The following is a 12,212-nucleotide window of genomic DNA, read 5'->3' as shown; positions in this document are numbered from 1 at the left end:
CCCACCACTCCATTGGTCACACTGTACTACTAGGCCCCTTTCACACTGCATTTATGGTGAAGTATACGGAGCCGCAACGTCCCCATAGACTCCTATGGCACCACCCTACTGTGAACAGGATAAAGATAGAGCATATGGAGAGGGAGGGGTGAGCATACAGCAGTGTGGAAGCAGTCTTACTTAGTGCCAGACGCTGTTTTTTTCTCTGGTAATTTTACTTTCAATAGGATAGTTTATCAATATCACATCGGTGCAGGATTGACACCTATTAGTCCACAAACCAGCTGTTTTTTGCACCACTGTTAAACAGTGAAGCCCAGCTTAAAAAAATTGGATATGGCTCCAGTAATAAAAAATGAGATAAGGAAAAGCAAACAACTCGGCAAAACTCCATCACATAGTAAAGTGTCCTGCTGCTACTGACATACACTTTCTGCTTCCCCTTGCATTTTTCAGTGTTTGAAATAGTGTCCATGTCCAGTAGATCAATTGGGGTGTCCTAGGAACGATGGAGCATCCAGTTCTTTAGGGTTGGAAGCTCCTATGGGCTGTTGTGTATAGTAATGGTATGGGTAGGTGTGATCAACATGGACTTTGTAACGAGATAGAAGAGAATCTAAAGCCGGCTGTACAGCAAAGGATGGGGAACCACACACCATGGCATCTACAAATGCAAGAAATCTGTAGTCAAGCACCATTGTGCATAGTCTCCGAGACATAAATGCAGTAAACACCAATACATTTCCATACATAAAGTAGACTGTCCAGGCTGGTATTATATGGGAATTAAGAATACCTTTTATGATTGCCAAAGATTGCTAATCTTTTCATTGAGCAGCTTTGTCATCATCCCTGGCCACAGTATAAGACATTTCATCCTCAAGCCACTGTTTGTGGTACCTGTTAGAGGAGCTCATTTGTCCAACTGTTCCTAATCCTTCACCTTACACATAGTAGTAAGTGTAGATGCAGGATGATCTGTCCATGATGGAGCCCTATAGTATTCTACACCGTACAGACTGGAACACCTATTGCACGATATTGTCTGCGCCCCCCCCCCCCTATTCCTAATCTCAGTCTTGACTTAGCCTGACTAGCCCGCAGCAACATATAATTACACACATTCTCTCTGCATAGGGTTCTTTTATCCCAGCACAGCATCCCTTCCACTTCCAGCTCCTCATGTTTCTCATAGACCTGGTACCAACTGTGCTGTGATACAATAAAGCTATTTATGCATATCCTCGCTCTTTATCCTTCCATGAGAAGATGGATTTGGAGCTGGAAAGCTGTCAATGCGCTCTTCCCCTTTTTCTTACTCCCACCAGGTACAGATGAGTATAAATACCTTATTTTTGTGCTGTCTTTTTTTTTTTTTTATTCTTCAGCCGGTGTTTTATCTCTGCAAATTGTATGTATCTTTTGTCTCCTGTGTCTATCAGGAGAACTGGTTTGTGTTTGTTTTACCATAAAGAATTGCAGAGATCCTGACAAACCCATTGGCAAGCCTTGTCCATGTTGGCATTGGAGTACAAAATATAGATTATGTAGAGAAAGTAGATTCGAAATGCTTTTCCTAAATTCATTACAAATTATTTTCACAATCTCACATAAGAAATGGAGAGACTGTTGGGAGCCTATTTTGCTGATTCCACAGAATTTCATGGAAACAAAGCATTTGGAAGCATTCCACCAGGGTGGAACTAGGCAGAACCTATGATCCATAAGTGTCTGCCACTTCGGCTGTCATTATAAACAGATGGAACATATTAAAAGGGAATCTGTCAGCATTTGTAACCATGCAAACCTGTAGGCAGTGAAGAGTATTATCTTTGGAGGTCTGTGTAACCATCCCTTTTCTGTGTGTTGTCAGTGGCGATTGTAGCTACTGTTGTAGTGTTCAAACAGAAACCTACTACAGCTAAGCAATAGTACAATGCGCAAATTCCCCTACAGTACTTCAAATCCAGCTAGAATCCAGAAATATATGGAAAATTAATTACTCACAATTCTGCTGCTACTAACAAAAGCAGATTCCCTTTTAACCAGAGCAATAGGAATCTGATGTCCAAAGTCTTCTATATACTCCTAAAAAGCAGACAAGAATGGTTTCCACGCCAGATGCAGGATTAAAAAAGTTTTTCCATCTTTATCTTAATTACATACAGTACATGCCTACAAAATTTAGGTGAACAGGCTAGCCTATGAGTTTCAGTGCGATACCTGCAGCATTATGTATGGTATATTGGTGAGCTGAATTTCTTTCTATTATTTGTATTCTATATGCCATTACCCTCATATATATGTATAGGTGGAAGAGAAACAAGAAGAGGAAAAAGTGCTCGTAGAATATTATTGTTTCTATAGGGTTGGAGGTGTTGTGCTATCTTTAGGCTTTACACTAGGTTAGGCATCAGGTGAAAATTAAGTGCTGCCTGTGCTTGGTAAATCCCAGATTGCAGTAACCACACTGCAATGGATAATTGTTAATGGATTTGTAGCAAAGGGGAATGATATATATATATAAATGTAAAAAAACAATATACAGTGGGTATAAAAAGTATTCAAACTTCTATAAATTTAGTTTTTTTTTCATTGCAGCCAATTGGTAAGATCAAAATAGTTATTTTCTTCCTCATTGGTGTACTCTCTGCACCCTTATTGAAAGAAAAAAACCTGAAATGTTGATATTTTTGCTAATTTATTAAACCGTAAAAACTGAAATATCACATGGTCATAAGTATTCAGACCCTTTGTTTCATATAGAATAGAAGAACATTTTGAGCTAGTACAGCCGTGAGTCTTCTTGTGAATGATGCAACAAGTTCTTTACACCTGGATTTGGGGATCCTCTGCCTCTTCCTTGCAAATACTCTCCAGTTCCATCAGGTTGGATGGTGAACATTGGTGGAAGCCACCTTAAAGTCTCTCCAGGGATGCTTAATTTGGTTCAATGCAGATCTCTGGCTGGGTCAGTCAAGAATGGTCACAGAGTTGTTCAGAAGATGCTGCTTTGTGTTGCTGTGTGTTAAGGGTTATTGTCTTGTTGGAAGGTGAACCTTTGGCCCACTCACTCACCCTGGAAGATGTTTTCGTCCGGGATATCTCTGTACTTGGCAGCATTTATCTTTCCTTCAATTGCAACTAGTTATCCTGTTCTTGCAGCTGAAAAACACCCTCCTAGCATGATGCTTCCAGCACCATGTCACCTCTGGGATTGTATTTGGCAGGGGATAAGCAGTGCCTGGTTTTCTCCACACATGCTGCATAGAATTAACTACAAACCTTTCAGTCTTCATCTAATCAGATCAGAGAATCTTATTTCACATAGTCTGTGAGTCCTCCATGTGTTTTTTTGTTTATGCGGACTTGTGCGGACTCTTATGTCTTGCACTGAGGAGAGGCTTCCATTGGCACACTCTGCCATAAATCCTTGACTGGTGGAGGCTACAATGATGGTTAACTTTGTGGAACTTTCTCCCATCTACCTTCAGCATCTCTGTAGCTCAGCCACAGTGATATTTGGCTTCTTCTTTACCTCTCTCACCAAGGCTCTTCTACAATAGCTGGACGGCCAGGTCAAAAAGGGTTCTGGTCGTCCCAAACTTCTTTCATTTAAGGAGGCCGCTGTGCTTTTAGGGACCTTAAGTGCAGCAGAAATACATTTGTAACCTTTGCCAGTTCCTTGCCTTAATTTTGTCTCTGAGATCATTGGGGAGTTTCCTAGAGCCTTGTTCCCAAAATTAAGAAAATCCTATTGTCACAGCGATGTGAAAAATACTTTATCTGGAGTTACACTTAGTATACCAGTTCCAACTTGCATACAAATTCAACTTGGGTTCTTTTTCTTTGGTCTTATCTTGTACATTACCCGGGGACTTTCTGTACTCTTTCTTTACCATAGTCTCTTCCACTTGAAAAAGGAGTTCACTAATCCCGAAATAGGTTGCTATTGTGAAACAATAAAAATTGCTTTACCTTTTAACTACCTGACCATATCGGTGTGCAACATTCCTGTTTCTCTCCTTCCCTCTTACCCTCCAGTACACTCACTGCTAGACTAACAATCCACCTACCCTATCCATCTACCAAGCACAGTGCCGCAGAGTGTATAATCATGCATGGTATTGCAGCCCAAAACTAATGTTTTCAATGGGATTTTTACAATAATATGCCATAGGAGCAATGGAAGTGGCAAAACTGGTTTATGAAGACAAAGCTAGTCCCAAGGCAGCAACTATATGGCTATTGTCTGTTTGCCCAAGGCCCCTTGTCCTGAAGGGGCCCCCTGCATGTCGACTAATATGGACATGGGCAGAGTATATATATATTGCTTTTTTTAGACAGATATGACATATATAGACAGATAAATAGGACATAGATAGATGTGAGAAAGTAAGATAAGATAAGATAATCCTTTATTAGTCCCACAGTGGGGAAATTCACAGTGTTACAGCAGCAGAGAGGGTACAGAGAATATTAGGGATAAATGAACAAAAAGAAAAGGGGGATAAAAAGACAAAAAAGAGACAAGCAATGATCGGCAGTTTGATGTTTAGTCTGTGGATGGGACTTGCAGGGAATGGTTAGGTAGGGGGCGCAGGTTACTTCTGTTTGGGCCTTGTTTGTTGAACAGCCTGATGGCAGCGGGGAGGAATGACTTACGATAACGCTCCCTTTCACATTTGGGGTGAAGCAGTGAGTCACTGAATGTGCTCCCCCAATGCCACCACAGTCTCATGCAAGGGATGGGAGCTATTCTCCAGAATAGACTTCAACTTACACAGTGTCCTCCTCTCAGCTACCACCTGCATTGTGTCAAGAGGACCCCCCAGGACAGAACTGGCTTTCCTAATCAGTTTGTCCAGTTTGCTCCTCTCCTTAGCTGAGATGCTGCTTCCCCAACAGACTACACCAAAGAAGATGGCTGGTGCCACTACAGAGTTGAAGAAGGTCTTAAGAAGAGCCCCCCGCACTCCGAATGCCCTCAGCCTCCTCAGCAGGTGTAGCCGGCTCTGACCCTTCCTGTGAAGTGCGTTTATGTTCTCTGCCCACTCCAGTTTATTGTTGAGGAGGACACCCAAGTTCTTATAGGACTTCACTGCCTCCATGTCTGTCCCATGGATAACCACCGGTTGAGAAATGCAGAGATGTCCGCAGCAGAGCGACCCCCCCCCCCCCTTACAGAGATGTCCGCAGCAGAGCGACCCCCCCCCCCCTTACAGAGATGTCCGCAGCAGATCGACCCCCCCCCCCCTTACAGAGATGTCCGCAGCAGATCGACCCCCCCCTTACAGAGATGTCCGCAGCAGATCGACCCCCCCCCCCTTACAGAGATGTCCGCAGCAGAGCGACCCCCCCCCCCCCCTTACAGAGATGTCCGCAGCAGAGCGACCCCCCCCCCCCCTTACAGAGATGTCCGCAGCAGAGATTAATGTACACAGTAAGGCCCTTCTTCCCTTCCGGCCCGGGCGCATACACCATGATGTGGTGGTGTCGCGGCCGTGTGATGTCATAGTGTATGGGCTATGACGTTATGTGACCGTGACACTGCCGCGATAGTGTGTGTGTGTGTCCGGGCTGGAAAGGAGAAGACGAAGCTGCGGGGCCAGGAACAAGACGTTGATGACTGGTTCAAGCAGCAGAATTTTTATTTTTATTCCATTACCTTATAAAAAATGTCTGGACCATTATAGAAGCTCTTATGCTCATAGACTGTAAGCTCCTTTTCATATGACTGTTATTACTCTGTAATGTCTTATTTTATTTGTTTATATTCCCCAAAATCTGTAAAGCGCTACGGAATTTATGGCACTATATAAATGGTTATCTCCTGTCTATTTGTATGTCATCTATCTGTCTAGTTATCTATTACCTATAATTTGTCTATTTCCTATGTATATACGTCTCTAACTATTTATCTTCTATCTACCTATCTATTATCTATCCATCTCTTAATCGTTCTTTTCTCTCATCTGCTGTTTCTATCGTCTATCTTCTATCATCTATCTATATATAATCTACTTTATATTTATGCATCTATAAATCTCTATCATCTTTCATATTTATCTTCCATCAATCTGCCTATCATAACATTCTCATAAGTCCCTTATTACACATTGCCTTACCATACTACTGTTTGTAATCTACAAAATGTTATTAGTGTGCAGGACTAAAGGGAGCCTCTTACTGAATGTGACTGTTCATAATATAGTTTTATTTTGGAGCCCCACTTTTAGGCTGTGTGAAGGAAACTGCAACGTTTCAGACCCCTGAAGGGTACGCAAGGTCACTTAGTCATCCTTTTATAGACACTCCCAGAATGGGTTCTGAGAGGCGCAGGAAGTGATTTAACACCTTGCCGACCGAGGACGAACTATATTGTCCTCGCGCGGCAAGGGGTGTATGGAGAGCTCTCTCCATACACAGCGGGTAACGGCTGTATAATACAGTCAACACCAGCCTGTCACTGCCGCGGTCGGTGCTGGCACCAATCGCGGCAGTTAACCTGTTAAGTGCCGCGGTCGAACCCGACCGCAGCACCTAACTTAAAGTTAAATGGCGCCCGCCATCTTGGATTCCCGATCGCCGCCCCTTGGAACATCATCGGAGGGCGGCGATCGGTTGCTATGGCAGCCTAGAGTCTCATTGAGACTCGTAGGCTTGCCAGTTGCAATGATTTCTAATAGCCACCAGAGGGCAGGCTATTAAAAAACAGTAGTATTGCAGTATATAGTATTAGCAATCGGACCATGCAGGGTTAAATTACCCTGGAGGATCTAAAATAATGGTAAAAATTTTTTTAAAAATTGTGAAAAAAAATATGAAAAAATAGTAAAAAAGTTTAAATCACCCCCCTTTCCCTAGAACTGATATAAATATAAATAAACAGTAAAAATCCTAAACACATTAGGTATCATTGCGTCCCAAAATGTCTGATCTATCAAAATATATTAGCAATTTTTCCCAGCGTTTAACCCCGTAACAGAAATTGGCGCCCAAAGTCGAAAATGCCACTTTTTTGACATTTTGAAAAATATTAAAAATTTGATTAAAAAGTGATCAAAAGCCCATACAGTCCTAAAAATGAAAGCGTTAAAAACGTCATCAAAAGTAGCAAAAAATGACACCACCCACAGCTCCGTACACTGAAGTATGAAAAAGTGCCAGAACATGGCAAAATAAAAATTTTTTTTTTTTGTACAGAAGGTTTTAATTTTTTTAATGTATGAAAACATTATAAAACCTATACAAATTTGGTATCCTCGTGATCGTACCGAAAATAGACATGTCATTTGGGGCGCTCAGTGAAAGCTGCAAAATCCAAGCCTACAAGAAAACTGCGCAAATGCGTTTTTTCATCATTTTCACTGCATTCTGAATTTTTTTCCCGCTTCCCAGTATACGGCATGGAATAATAAATACCATCACTATTAAGTTCAATTTGTTACGCAGAAAATAAGCCCAAACAGAGCTCTTTACATGGAAATATAAAAAAGTTACAGATTTTTGAAGGTGGGGAGTGAAAAATGAAAATGCAAAAACGAAAAAGGGCCATGTCCCTAAGGGGTTAAAGTTGTTCACACAACTTCCAGATATGGCACAACAATAAATCACAGCTCTGAATGGCTATAAAATCCCTCGCACTAGCCTCAGTGAGACAGAATCTTCTCAAACTAATGAAGCTGCCACCAGTTTTTCTTTAATACATACCTGTATGTTCATCAGAGGCTGCATTTAGATGAATGTATGCCTGCATGGCATACGTCCGGAGCGCTGGAGAGGAGGGGGGGTGACCCCTTCCCTCTCCATAGAAATGCATTGCGTACGGGCCGTGCACACGGGGAAAGATGTACGGCCTCAAGCTTGCAGTCATACATGCGTCCCCTATATGGTCGTGTGAATGTAGCCTTAGTTTTGACCAGGGCCCCACTTTGTTTAAATCCAACCCTTATTGTAAGCAAAGAATTAGTCTCTGACTGCCCTTCTTATCTATTTCTGCCACCATTCTCAGCTGCTAGGGGATTCTGATTTCTAATCAAAGTTTTATCTGTGGTTTCATACTGAACATAAGGGGCCAAGAATCTTTTCCTGGCATTATTTTTTGTCAATCTACAATCTATGTTTATTTTATGTATTTATCATTAGTTTACGACTAATGATTAATTCACGACTGACAGATGTTTAGATACCGTATATACTCTAGTATGAACCGAGCTTTTAAGCACACTTTTTGTGCTGAAGAAACACCTTTTTGTGTATATATAATATATATAAAAATAAATATAGTACTCCCCCAAGATGCTGACCCCCACGTCTATGGGTTCCCAGACAGGAAGATGCACGTCTATGAGAACTGCAGGCACAAACTATGATGCGGCAGTGTGTGACGTCATAGTTTGTGTGCCAGCAGACTGCATAGACTTGCATCTGCCGGGAACCCGAAGACCGGAGGTTTAGTACTAACTTTTTTTTTTCTAATTCAATGTTTTATTAAGTATTATGAGCAATTTAAAGAGAAAGGTATAACTATGGAGTAAATGCCTTTAGGGCATGCACAGAATTACATTCAAACATTCTTGTTTAGAAGTGTAGATACATTGTGGGTCTTGGAGCTTCTGGGAGGAGCTCAACACATAAACAGGAATTGAGAACGACTTCAGTTATTGTTTGGTAAATGAGATACCATAGAGCAGTGGTGGCGAACCTATGGCACGGGTGCCAGAGGTGGCACTCAAAGCCCTTTCCGTGGGCACCCAGGCCTTCACACCAACAGAGAGTTTGCCAGACAAGACTCAAAGCTTCCTCCTGTGGTCCAAGACCACATGCCATGCTCAGTGCCATTGGCACTGTGCAACGTATAAATGTTGTAGTTTGGGCACTCTGTCTCCAAAAGGTTCGCCATCACTGCCATAGAGTATGCAGAACAATAAACCCCAACTTTATTTTCTAAACAAGTTGAAAATATCAGGTCCCAGCTATGCAATAAAAATAAAAACTTCCTTTATTTAGACATATTAAAATTAAGCGCCACGCCTATCGATACTAAGCAGCTGACGCAGCTAAGCAGCTCAGGCAAAAGAAAAATCACATGCTCTGAGTCAGCTATTTTAATATGTCTTAATAAAAGAAGTGTTTTTTTTTTTTGTTTGTTTGTTTTTTTATTGCGGAGCTGGCACCTAATTTTTTCAACTCGCTTATAAAGTTTTGTGGCTTTGGTCCAGGCAGTCTGACCTTGTGCTTCAATCAAATCAATGGGATTCAGCTGAATACCTCAACTGGCTGAGCTGTGAAGGATTTCTATGAAGTAACAGGTTTATTTTTTAAAGGGGGCACTGTGCTATACATGATATATATCGGGCGGATTATACTCTAGTATATACGATAACTCATTTCAGTGGCAAAACTATCAATCTCAAAAGCAGATCATTTCAAATTTTGAAAATTAAGAATTTGTCAAAAATATTGGCAAATATATATATTTTTTTTTTATAAATGAAGACAAAATATATCAACCAAAATTTACCACTAACATGAAGTACAATGTCTCATGAATAACCATATACAGCGACACATGCCAGATTACAAAAAAAGAGTCCGAGCCTTAACATAAAAACTGTCTGCTTCCTGAAGAGGTTAAACTTGCTAGGGAAAAAAGGATTTTTTATATACAACTTTCAATTTTCACTGTAACATAACAATGTAATCTCCATTGAATCTCCATCTACCAACAAGATCAAGGATTGTAAACCAAGCTCACTTACATACTGGTTTATGTCCCATCTGGCAGGATCTGCTCTTCTTTTGGCTTCTGATGCCTTTGTTTTTACAAAAAGGCTTTAAAATTATGCAAATGAACATTTGGGGTTACAGGGCTCCATTGTCAGATATGGAGCTCGGAGAAAAGAAAAGCGGATCATGTTGGGGGGTGGGGGGTCATGTAAGTGCATTTGTAAGGAAACACTGGATGCAAAAAGAAAACAAGTCCTCTCACCTTTAAATTGACAACAATGGCTATTGGAATGCAACAATGTGCAAATGTAATGTTAAAAAAAAAATTGGCAATACCATATTCTATTGTTGCTACTAATTGCGAGGAAATTAATTGCCTCTTTGTGGATGTCTGATAAAGCTACAAATTTAATTATGTGGCCGAGGTACAAGCTTAAAATTTTGAAACGAGAACAAAGATATTTCATAAAAAGGCAAGAGGAATGAGTTTTATAAAAAGAGGGGAAAATGGATTGGAAAATTGAATGATAACCAGAAAGATCTGTAAAATCTTTTTAAGTGTATGCACTTGTAGGGATATGGTATTTCGATTTTTTTTGTAAATTTATTTTTCTCCTGGCACTGGGTTTGGGGGGGGGGGGGAGAAAATAAAGAATATGGATATCAGTGGATGTAGGTTGAATACTCTGATGATTAGAAAGTTGATGTGCAATGATTGTCTCTCCTCTAAGCTGTGATGAGAATGAATTTTTATTTAGAAGTATACCTATACTGTATCTATAAATTGTATTATGTATTAAAAATTTTCAATGAAAAAAAACTTGATCCATAGAAAACAGTTTTGTCATTTTCCAGCTGCTACAGTTTGTGGGAGCATTGAGGTTGCGGAGTAGAGTGATCATATAACTTGCTCAGCCATTTTCCACATCATGTTTCCATTTAAAGGTGACCTTTCCTTGCACAACCAACTCTTTCCAGCCTCTGCTGATTCCAAAATACAAGGGGGAAGAGGTATAGTGACCACAGCGGGGAGCCACATCATGCACTGACTGATTTCTTGGATAGAACCCCTGATGTATATTGCGTCCTCATCTTTAGGTTTTCTCTTTATTCATAAAGACCTTGTCACTTTCTCCTGGCCCCTTGGTCGGGTTTCTCTCTTAAATTGGTTGTACTTTTTGAAGAGCTCTTTTGGGAACCTCTACGATCCACGTTTAGCCTTTAAATATAGTCTTGTGCTGTATGGCTTAATGGACTCATAATGCATGATTACACAAGTTCAGAGCCAGCCCGGTTAAATGAAGTGGTGACATTTTACGCGCTATTAAGCAAGCGAGCACAATTCTCCAGCTCTTAGCGGGGAGATCTCTGCAGCCTGCATGGAAAGGATTCCCACTATTGATGAAAGCTGGGGTCTCTATCGCCAGTCAGGAGTCCTGGTATGGAGGGTACACTGCTGGCTTTGCTGAGTCATCGTTATACTTGGATCTTATCACATTGGCACTGGTGACAAGGCAACAAACATGTCCGAAATCATTCAAGAATCTGTTGGTTGTGCAAGCTTCTATATACTTTATTTCAAAAAGTCACACAGTGATAAATTTCCTCCAAAGAAATTGGTAGAAATCGCCAGACTTTGTCTGCTTTTATATATACAGGCAGCCCTGAGTTATGTACTGGAGAGGTTATGTAGGTTTTTTCATAAGTTCAAATTGTATGCAAGTCAGAACTGTGTATTTTATAATTGTAACTCCAGACAAAGAATTATTTGGTCCTTGTGATAATTTGATTTAGAAAAATTTGGGTTGACAAAGGAACAAGGATGAACAATAAAGCTTCATTGCAGGCACCTTACAGTATATCACTGCAGCTTGGAAATAAAGTTTGGTTTATTACTTGCATCCAGAGAAGTCACAGCAGGCACAGAGGTCCGCTTGTATCTTGGGGTCGTCTGTAAATCGGGGGGTTTCTGTATTAAGGATATAAAATGTGACTAAGAGTAATGTATTGCTTGTTTTTTTTCTATTTTTCTTTTTTCTCTTATCCTTCTGCCTACGAGACCTGTAGAAATATAATATTGTCCCGCAGGAGGGGGTGTAGAAGCTGAGCTCATTCTGTATTGTGTCAGGGTTGCAGATTTTTGCATATCTGAACTAGTATTATTTCATGTGACTGTATAGGATTGACATTATGTATCCTGAAGCACATTTTTATATGCTTTATTTTTCTCCATCAGCTAAAGGAAGTGGATTCAAAGAAAATCTTGAAAGCAATGTTTTCCTATGTGTGGCCCAAAGACCGGCCTGATTTACGAGCAAGAGTTGCCATTTCCCTTGGGCTTTTAGCAGGTGCAAAGGTAAGCAAGCTTATGGCCTTTACCCAGGAAACCATTAATCATGTCCTCTGGGAGGTAGGAATAAGTGTCGGCTTGTGGGAAGATGTGACCCAGGCGGGTCATGTTCTTTTTAACTATTTCATTG

The 12,212-nt window shown here is 40.8% G+C and overlaps 1 protein-coding gene across 3 annotated transcripts in view; it reads left to right on the top strand.

The window, feature by feature from the left end:
* ABCB7 (ATP binding cassette subfamily B member 7) overlaps positions 1-12,212 on the top strand; it is a 118,746-nt gene that overhangs the window by 15,025 nt on the left and 91,509 nt on the right. For all 3 annotated transcript variants that reach the window (XM_072123780.1, XM_072123779.1, XM_072123781.1), the window contains one exon: positions 11,969-12,088. In XM_072123780.1, the coding sequence (XP_071979881.1) occupies positions 11,969-12,088 (120 nt within the window). The remainder of the gene's footprint in view (positions 1-11,968; positions 12,089-12,212) is intronic.

Source organism: Engystomops pustulosus, chromosome 9, assembly GCF_040894005.1.
Source record: "Engystomops pustulosus chromosome 9, aEngPut4.maternal, whole genome shotgun sequence".
NCBI lineage: Eukaryota > Metazoa > Chordata > Amphibia > Anura > Leptodactylidae > Engystomops > Engystomops pustulosus.
The sequence above is the reverse complement of the archived record's forward strand: the minus strand, read 5'-3'. Positions and strand labels throughout refer to the sequence as shown.